At 34.5% G+C, this 10,680-nt stretch overlaps 1 protein-coding gene and 1 long non-coding RNA gene across 2 annotated transcripts; both read right to left on the bottom strand.

The window, feature by feature from the left end:
• Positions 1-453: 453 nt before the first annotated feature.
• Positions 454-2,072, bottom strand: LOC128041075 (uncharacterized). Its single transcript, XR_008195805.1, has 3 exons — positions 2,012-2,072; positions 1,456-1,542; positions 454-656 (listed from the first exon to the last, which is right to left on the bottom strand). It is a non-coding gene; the product is annotated as an uncharacterized LOC128041075 (long non-coding RNA).
• A 3,409-nt stretch (positions 2,073-5,481) lies between these two features.
• Positions 5,482-8,604, bottom strand: LOC105777186 (receptor-like protein 19). The gene has a single exon (XM_012600298.2). It carries the CDS (start codon positions 8,602-8,604, stop codon positions 5,482-5,484), a length of 3,123 nt encoding a protein of 1,040 aa, XP_012455752.1.
• Between the last annotated feature and the right edge of the window lie 2,076 nt (positions 8,605-10,680).

Raw genomic sequence — 10,680 nt, 5'->3', positions numbered from 1 at the left:
ACCACCTGACTGCCCTGACCTCTAGTCACTAAAAATAAGTTTTCTCACTGTAGGATTTTCATATGAAGTTCTTACTTGTTTCTACAGAAAATAAACTCAATGAGAAATCTATACATATAAACTATAACTCATAACCATTTTGCACAATTTTAATGATTTTCTAAACTCAAAACAGGGACACCAAAAACTGTTCTGACCCTATCTCACGAAAATTCACATATCTTAAAATATAAAATTCCTTTCACTACACCGTTATTTTTCCATGAAAATAGACTCAACAAGCTTTAATTCCATATATCATTCACCCTCTAATTCATTTTATACTATCTTGGGTGATTTTTCAAAGTCACGTCACTGTTGCTGCCTGAATTCTGTTTCTTTGCAAAATTTTATCCTTTCATGATTTCCATGCATAATTTATCACCTAGACTCTTATAACAACAAATACCTTCATACTTAACCATTTTAATAACCATACATCATCAAATACTTACACACCATTCTTTAGCAAAATCATAATCACAAACATACAAAATAACTAAATCCCTATACATGCCATAACTCAAACGTGATTCGATATAAAATACCGAGCAGTTGTGGTTGATAGTGTGGACGATCTCCGACTTCTTTAGGATCCTTGAAGTAGCTTTGCAATACTATAAGAGAAAGAGAAATAAAAGAAGTAAGCATAAAGCTTAGTAAGTTTACTAGCAAATAAATAACAATATTTAACTTAAATAATTAAACTCAAATGTCTATATCTCTAGTTTACTCTTTAGTTAATCTCATACTAGTTCTCTTGCTTGTTTACTTAGAATACTTGTGTACATAACTTACTCAACTCTTGCTGCATCGTTGAACATCAATTGATAGTATAATAAGTTCTTAACTCTTATAACTTACCTGAGCTTGCCATTTATGCTTTAAACTGAACTTTCATGAACATAATTTGTTTACAAGCCCGTTGAGCTACATTGGAATAATAAGGATACTCGGGTCTCTTCTGATAATAACATGCCAAAGCCATGTCCCAGACATGGTCTTACATGGGATGTTCTCATGTTGGTGCCCATGCCATGTCCCAGACATGGTCTTATAGGGGACCTCTCATCTCGGTGCCAACGCCATGTCCCAGACATGGTCTTACATGGGACCTCTCGTCTCGGTGCCCATGCCATGTCCCAGACATGGTCTTACAGGGGACCTCTTATGATCTTAAGGATGCCAATGCCATGTCCCAGACATGGTCTTACATGGGATCTCTTTACCCAAATGTCATGACATTCGTATCCAGTACCATCCTTATGTATCAACGGGACTTTTAAATTTTAATTCTCTATCATTTCATGCTTAGATCATCATCAAATAAATTCATAAAATAAATTCATAGTTGCTGGAAAATAACAGCATTGATAATAAATATTGAAATATTGCATTTATTTACCGTAAACTTACCTCGGTACCAATTATAGCCAAATTCACCAACTTAGTCTTCAACTTTATTCTTCCCTTTGTCTAACCTCGAGTTTCGTACTTCTTGATCTAAAATAGTAAATTTAACTTATTTAATACTCACATTCAACAAAACAGCCCTTGACTCTAACTTTTTCAAAATTACAATTTTGCCCCTAAACTTTTACATAATTACATTTTTGCCCCAAGGCTCGGAAATTAAACTTCATCTCTTATTCTTATGTTTTATAACATTCTGAACATTTTTCCCTTTTATGGCAACATCAAATTCCCACTCTAACATGTACTTATGAACATTAGGTATTTTTACCGATTATGTCGTTTTACTCGTTTGCACTTAAAATCGCTTAGCAAAAGTTGTTTAACATAATTTCTAGCTTCATATTCTATCATAAAACATCAAAATAAACACTTTTCACCTATGGGTATTTTTACAAATATAAACCCTAGGTTAAATTATTGCTAGAATAAGCTAAATTAAGCTACCGGGATCTCAAAAACGTAAAGAACATTAAAAACGGGGCTTGGGATCACTTACTATGGAGCTTGGAAGCTTGAAAACCCTAACTATGGCTTCCCCCCTTGCTGATTTCGTTCATATGAAGAAGATGAGCATAATTTGTCATCTTTTTCCTTTTAATTCATTTTAATTACTAGATTACCAAATTGCCCCTAACTTAAAAATTTTCTATTTCACTTATCTCATGTCCATTTTGTCTACCAAGTTACCAATAGTATAATTACCATATAAGGACCTCCAATTTAAAGTTTCATAACAATTGGACACCTCTAACATGTAGAACTCAACTTTTGCACTTTTACAATTTAGTCCTTTTGACTAAATTGAGTGCCCAAACGTCGAAATTTTCGAACGAAATTTTCACGAAATCATTTTGTGAAATTGTAGACCATAAAAATATAAGAAAAATAAAATTTTTCTCATCAGATTTGTGGTCCCGAAACCACTGTTCCGATAACCTCAAATTTGGGCCATTACACTAAGTTCTTTTGGACTTATGAATTTGTTGCCTTGGGTGTAGGATAATGACTTGACTCTGGGCTAGAGTGGAGGGAACAAGCTAGACACCACCAGAATTGAGAGTTGGACGCGTAAACCGTTCCATGTATATAGAGGAACTCTTTTAGAGATCACACCTTGGAGACTTAGATGATGTGTTTGTTTTAAAGCACCAAATTTTAGAATGTGAAAATGTGGGTTGGTCTCTCTTAAGGTGACAAGTTTGTAATATTGTCATACTTATAGGATATGGTAAACGTTAGATTTTAAAAAATTTATATCTTCAAATTAAATAAACGCTTTAGGTTAGGAATGTTAGTAGTTAAAATGGGTCATTGTGACATTTGGTACCTACACTCGGTGATTGGATTGGGTATAGGGTGTTACAGGATACTTCTTCCTTTCAACATCTCTTTTTGGCTTTTCTTTCTTTTCATTCTAGCTCTTCTTTCCCTTATAGCTTGAGGAACTCAAGCCTTCCTTGCTTTTGGCCTAGAATGCTTCTTCTGTCTACTTGCTCTTCTATGCTCTTAAGCATAGAGAACATTTATCAACTCAAACAAGTAAATTCTTGACAAGTCCCTTGAGTCTTTCATAGAGGAAAATTTGGACTCATGCCTTTCAAGAAGTGTTGTGATAACCTTATCAACAATCTTGCTATCATTGAGTTGGTCTCCAAGTAACCTGATGCTATTAACCATTGCCATAATCCTATTTGAGTATTGCTTAACTGTCTCAGCCTCTTTCATCTTCAATTTTTCAAAATCCTTCTTCAGATTGATGAGGTGTTGTTGTCTTGTCTTTTGAGCCTTGGAACTCCCCCTTCAACTTGTCCCACGCTTGTTTGGGAATTTCATAAGTCAAGATCCTGATGAAAATAACATTTGAAACACCATTCTATAGACAAGACATTGCTTTGTATTTCTTGGCACAATCATCATTGTGTTTCCTTATCTAAGAAACGGTGGGATTTGCTCTCAAGGGTGGTGGCTCCTAAATCTGGAGGTAGGTCTTCATCTTCACTACCCAAATGTAGTAGTTCTCTCAAGCAAAAATAGGTAGTGAAGGTGGTCAGAAGTTTGTTGAAGACATGTTTTACAACAACAAGAAACAAAACAACTTTTATCTTTTTCAGCAAGAAACAAAAAACAAAAAACAAAAAAAAATGGCCCTTAAAGACAACATACTCTTGATACAAGTTATTGGTGTTTTCGCAAAGAAGACCAAAATGAGTAGCAAAGAAATGAAAAACAAAATTTTCATTACAATCAACAAAGCATTACAAGGTTTCAAGTCAACCAACATACCAAACACTAACTACTACCACTAACTAAACTTGAAACTTGTAAAACATGAGCTGCACACTTGGATAAGCTGACTAATCAGCTTAATCAACACCTAAACATCAATACATTCAAAGCTTAACAAAAAATAAGTTACAAAGGAACCAAGTAAGAAACCAGCTATCAACTGGTCAAAATCATGCATCAAAGTTTTAGCTACTGCATAGCTGGCCATCGTGCAGCATCAGGTCAGCTTTTTAACTTCAGCAAGTCGAGTATCTTTTTTAGTGCAAATGTGCCACAATAACAAAGAGTGAATATGAGTCAAGAGCAACAGATTGCAGTAGCTGATAATGTAGGATCATACCTAGGAATTCCTACTTTTGAGGGCAAAACAAAGAGGCAAGCTATGGGCTTTGTCAAAGAAGGAATTTTGCAAAAAATAAAATAAAATAAAAAATAAAGGATGGAAACTGAAGATGTTAAACCAAGGGGTAAGGAAATTATGCTAAAAGCTATTGCTTGCACTATTATGACTTACACAATGTCGTGTTTTAAATTTCCCAAGAAGATTTGTGATGAGATTAATACTAAAATGACAACTTTTTGGTGGAGAAACTAAGAGGAGAGAGGTTCATTGGATGAGTTGGTTTAAAATGACATAGTGAGAGTGCAGGGGGTTTGGGATCTAGAGATTTAAACATGTTTAATGTTGCACTTTTAGCAAAGCAAAGGTGGAGGATGATCAATCATCAACAAGCTCTGTGGGTGAGGGTTTTGAAGGGAAAATATTTTCCGAATGATGATGTGTGGCATGCAAGGAAAGGGGCAACTAGGGGTGAGCGTTCGATCAAATCGAGTGAAAATTTTTTGAGTTAATTGAGTTGACAATTCCTATTTTTTATCCTAACTTGATTTTAATTTTTCTAGAATCGAGTCAAGTGAAAAGAAATTTGTGTCGAGTCGAATTGAATCGAGTGAAATTATTAGAGTTAAATTAAAAAATTATATATGTCAAAGTAAAATATTGTTACAGTATAACTAATTCCATATTATAGCACATAAATTTTAAACCATATATATTTGAAAACTTTTTCAAAAACAAAATAATAAAAATACTTTAATATGACAAACTTAAATAATTAATTAACTTATTTAAGTCCAAAATTATTATTCTAATTTTTTAAAATATTTAACTTTCTTTATATTTTTTAGAATTTTTAAAATATAAAATTTTGAATTCTAAATTTTTTAATCTTTTTATAATTTTTGTTGAGAGAGATCAATTTGCTCATTTTCAAATTTGATAGGGACCAAAATGATATTTACACCAATTTATTATTCGAATCATTCGAGTTACTCAATTGTAAAATTCAACTCAATTGTAAAATTACTTATTCAATTGACTCAAATAATTCAATTCGATTAACTAAAATTCAATTTAATTTTTATTTATTCAAAATTCAAGTAAGTATTCAGCAAAAAAAATTCAATGCTGTTTTTAATTTAGATAAAGAATTATTTCATCAAATTTATTAAAACTCAGAAGTACATAGGACATGGACAAAACTATAAATGACTCTATAACTAAAATCATGGGAGCAATAACAGTAACAAAAAGAAAATCATGGCGAGAGAGATTCCACAGAAAAGGTGTTCAAGCAGCCACCGATGAGCAAACATCTGTCTTCACAAATTCTATCTTCCTCAACGATATTTCTTGAATCTCCTAAGAACTCTGTTGCCTGCGCGTTGAATCATCACAACAAGCCATTTTGGTTTCCGAATTGTCATCATGATGTAACCAGCTGAAAATCCAAAAACCAATCCACACCCATAACCCATCATTACAAATTTCCAATCCAATCCAAATGCAGAATCAACTTCCTCTTCATCAAAAATTGCTGGTGGTGGTTCACTACGGCCGCAGCTTTTTGAAACGGGAAACCCACACAGTCCTATATTGCCTGCGTAGGAATCGTTGAGAAAGGTGTTGAATTGTTTTCCCTGAGGTATGAGCCCAACGAGCTGGTTCTCTGACAGGTTTAACACTTCAAGAAAATTCAAACCAGTCAACTCCGAAGGAATCTCCCCAACAAGCTCGTTGCAAGAAAGATCTAGCGACTCAAGTGCTACCAAATTCCCCAATGAGGAAGGAATATGACCGGTTAAGTGGTTGTGAGAAAAGTTGAGCACCTGGAGAGAAATAAGGTTTCCAACTGTTTCTGGAATTGTTCCTTCGAATTTGTTGCTTGACATATCGATGGCTGCAAAAATAGTTAGAATTCTCTCTAGCACAATGTCCTCACCTTTCATTGTGAGAACCATGGAATCTGTGTAATATTGAAAACGATCTCCCATATAAGCCATATCAACATCGGCCAAACCCATCATACCTTCAAGACTCTTGAAGAAATTTGTTGGCAGATAACCAGAGAAATTATTATGGGAGAGGTCTAAGATTCGCAGATTTGAGAAATAAGATTGGTTGTCTGGATTGGTTACTTGACCATGGAAATTGTTGGAGCGCAAGACAAGCACTTGAAGCGAAGGAAGATTTCCCAACGAATAGGGAAATGTGTCATTTATCTTGTTGTTTCCAAGAATCAACACTTCCAAAAGAAGACAGTTGGCCAAGGATTTAGGTAATGGCCCATCAAAATCATTGTCGTTGAGATTAAGTGTACTTAACATATTGTTTTCATTAACACAAAAATCAGGGATGTTTCCATGAAAATTATTCGCATGCAAATCCAGGTAAGCAATATTTGCCAAGCCTGCACATTTTGGAATTACTCCACTCAAGTTGTTATGAGACAAGTCGAGAGCTGCATCAATTTCTGTGCCGAATTCGCAAATCGAATATGGAACTTCTCCCGTTAATTTGTTGTTTGAGATGGAGAAAACAGATATGGAAGGCGGTGGTACTAGAAGTGGCCCTTCTAGCAGGTTGGAGTCAAGCCTAAGAACTTTTATATTCCTCCATGGATAATATTCTACAACTGTCAACAAATTGTTAGAAAGATCAAGAATCACTAGGTTGCTTCCCCAAGTTCTTTCTTGTTTGGTAATTTGGCCTTGAATGCTGTTGTTCGAAAGGTATAACTCTCGCAAACTCTCTTGTATTGTCAAGAAATTTGCAAATGCAGTTAGATTACATGATGACAATGACAAGTAACCAAGATTTGGCAAGAAAAGACTAAGGTTGCCACTGTTGCTCAGGGATAGCAGGCTGTTGTGTGACAGATCCAGTCTTTGAAGTTCTTTAAGCTTCACAAACATATTTGCTTCAATGACATGGATTCGATTGTTCGAAAGGTCTAACTCTCTCAAACCTTCTAGATTCCTTACAAAATCTGGAAAATCAATGATGTCACAAGAAGAGAGGTTTAGTGACAAAAGATTAGGCAAGGAGTAATTGGCCTTGCTTTCACTGGTAAATGATAGCAAAGCGTTATTTGAGAGAGTAAGAGACTCAAGTTTTTTGAGCTTTGATAGTTTGTCCAAGTCAAAATTCCCACTCAACTTATTGGAGGAAAGATCAAGATAAATAAGGTTCACAAGTAGGGCAATAGAACCAGGAACTGGACCCTCTATCTCATTGTTCTGCAAATAAGCCTCCTCCAATGGAGTAACCTTGTCAAATTGGTCAATTGGACCAGTAAGCTTGTTATTACTGAGCCTCAACAAAACTAAAGATGGAAGAGAAAACAACCAGGACGGTACCCTGCCACTGAGAAAGTTGCGATCAAGGTCTAGAATACTAAGTTGTGAAAGTTCACTTACTTGAGAAGGAAAGGAACCAGCCAACTTGTTTCCTGAAAAATCTACAAATTGAACTTGTCTAAGGTTAAAAGCTGAAACTGGCAAAACACCACTAAGGTTATTATCGGAAAGATCTAAATACTTTAGTTGGGTGAGGTTGCCAAGAGATGCTGGAATTGGCCCTCCTAAATGATTAACAGGAAGATCCAATATCTCCAGAGATGTAAGGTCACCAATTGAATCAGGCAGTTCCTCCAAATATGACAACGTTACTTGCAGTGACTTGAGGGGAGCACTCCAATTAGTCTTTGGGAACTTAAGTTCAAGAAAATTACTAGAAACACGGAACTTTTGTAAGTAAGGAAAGCGGAAAACATCTTCAGGGAACTTTCCGTGCAGTTCGTAATTATTCTCGAGGACAAGAGTTTGTATGTAAGAAGACATGTTAAGGAAAGAAGTAGGAACAACTTGAGACATATTGACTTCTGAGAGGAGAAGGTGTCTTAGTTGTGTCAAGTTTGCGACCATATTTTCAAAGACATGCCCTTCAAACATCAAACCAGACATGGATAAATCAAGGGATAATAGTTTAGAAAGGCGAGAGATTTCAGGTGGAACTTTACCAATAAAGCTCGACCAGGAGATGTTTAGATGGGTCAAACTAGTCAATTGACCAAACTGGGATGCCATTGGGGAGAATCTGAAATCATTCCCGGCAAGGTTAAGCTGACGGAGATGGCGGAGTAGGAAGAGGGTGTTGTTAGAGGGGAAAGGGCCAAAAAGGCAGCTGAAACTAAGATCAAGGGCAATCACATTCCCTGTTTCAGTATCACACTTAACCCCATCCCACAAGCAACAGTTTGTTCCTTCCTCCCAGGAGATTGTCTTAGCCCTGGATATAGATGGTTGCCTAAAACCGGAACAATCAATGGAAAAGGAGCTGTTGAATTGGATTAAGGCAGCACTTTGGTCATGAGGGCAAAACGGTAATGTTAGAGCAGAAGAATTATAGGTAAAGAAGAGGGAAAAGATCACAAAATACGATGGTATTAACCACCTTTTCATGGTTTCTCTTAGAGATGATAATGGGAAGGTTGATAAAGAACAAGAGTGGAGTGGATAGCGTATGTTTATATAAGATTTCAAGCAAACAACGCAATCATGTTCACATTTCAAACCATTGCATTTATATGTTAAATTAAGAAAAAAAACAAATTTTATATGTCAACATAATGCACTATAATACACGTTATTCTAAATCATAAAAAATTGAAACTTTTATTAATACAACATTTGGATCATAAAATATTGTTAGTATATGTAAATTGAACACGAAATTATCGATTAAAGAGTTTTACATAGCTATATATAATAAGTAGCAATCAATGCGTTATTAGGTATGCGTAAAGATTGGTGTGGAAATTTTTATTAGATCATGTTATATGGGGCCTAGCATTGTGAAGTTTTATTCTTGGTCTCTGGGGTTTGGCCTTGTAGAAAATATTTTTAGGTCTAAATGTGTGGGGACGGGGGCCTAGAATTAGGGAAAAGAAAATCTTAGTCCGACATGACAAGAAACCTAACATTGTAGAAATTTTGTTAAGGTATTTATTTAAGGGTCAAGCAATGTTGAAATTTTGATTAGGACTTTGCTTTATGGGGACTAGCATGGTGTAAATGATTTTATTTTTAAAATTTTGATACTTGATTAAATTTTTATTTTTATTAGAGTAGTCTAATTCCTGTTAATTTAGAAAATGAGCAAGATAATTAATCATCAATTATATATTTTATTGATATTATAATAATTTTAGTTTTAAAGTTTACACATTATGTTAATTTGGTCTTGATTTAATAATTTAGCAAATATTATTTATATATATTATCAATTCAGTCTTGATTTAATAATTTAGCTCGAATATTTACATATTTTGTCAACATTTATATAACACGATAAACATCAAGGGCTAAATTTATTATTATACTAATCAAAATAATGTATAATTGACGAAAAACATTAACGTCATTATTAATTATTCTTAGTTGCTCATTTTAAAAATTAACAGAGATTCAGTTAATCCAATTTTATTTGAGAGAAATAATTTACTTTTGAAATAAAAAGGTATTTTTAAATCTGAAATATATAGCTAAGCTATCAAGAAAAGTAGTTTTTCCAATTTTCCCCTCCTATTTTGAGCCATATATTGCTAGCAGAATAGGGTGGAAAATGGACAAAGTCTCCTGCTCAAACAGTAATATAAAAACTCATAATTTTAATTTTATCAGACACCACCATTTAAGGTTTGTTTACTTCAATTTTCGAGAAAGGAAAAAAAAAGTGTTTGCATCTTGGGTTGGGTCTATAGTTAAAAATTAAGCTATATCGTTTTATTTTTCTTTTCAATGTTTGAGGTTTTTCTGGATTTATTTATTTATTTTTCTTCATTTGAACTCATATGTTGAAAATATAACAAGAACAGTATTCAAAAGTTCAATTTACGACGTGCCATAATGTAACATTTTTTATAATTAAAAACTGACGTTTGACATTAAATCTAATACTCGCCAAGGTTGAGGCCATTTCATTTCCTTTATTTTTTGCCATCGAAAATACAAAACTACCTACCTTCTCAATTTTCCTCTCAATATCTGTAAATGTTGACTTAGGGTGAGTTTGGATGGGCGGTGCGTCTCAATATCTGTAAATGTTGACTTAGGGTGAGTTTGGATGGGCGGTGCGTTTACCTGCGGTTAGTATAAAAACAGCGGTGGCGGTGAGATTAGATACTGTAGCGTGAGACAAAAAGTAAGTTAAACGCACCGCACCGCACCCAATTGCCCATCCAAACCCACCCTTAGTGACCATGGTCTCATCAACTTGTTTGTACACCAGTTGAACCCCAATTGAACACCACTTTAGAACCAATTTCTACATACAGTGAGTTACCTATCTTTCATTCCAAATATATAAATACTTCCAATGCTAAAAGCACTGCTCTTTCCTTTGCAGAATCAGCATCATTTGCTACAATAGGACCTGAAAATAAAGCTCTTGCAACACCCTCCATATCTCTCAAAACACCTACACGACTTGCACTATTCTCATTTGCTATCCTACATACATTGAACTTTAAACATCCT

The sequence above is a fragment of the Gossypium raimondii genome, chromosome 1 (genome assembly GCF_025698545.1).
Source record: "Gossypium raimondii isolate GPD5lz chromosome 1, ASM2569854v1, whole genome shotgun sequence".
Classification (NCBI taxonomy): domain Eukaryota; kingdom Viridiplantae; phylum Streptophyta; class Magnoliopsida; order Malvales; family Malvaceae; genus Gossypium; species Gossypium raimondii.
Note: the sequence above shows the minus strand (reverse complement) of the source record. Positions and strands in the feature narration are given on the sequence as shown.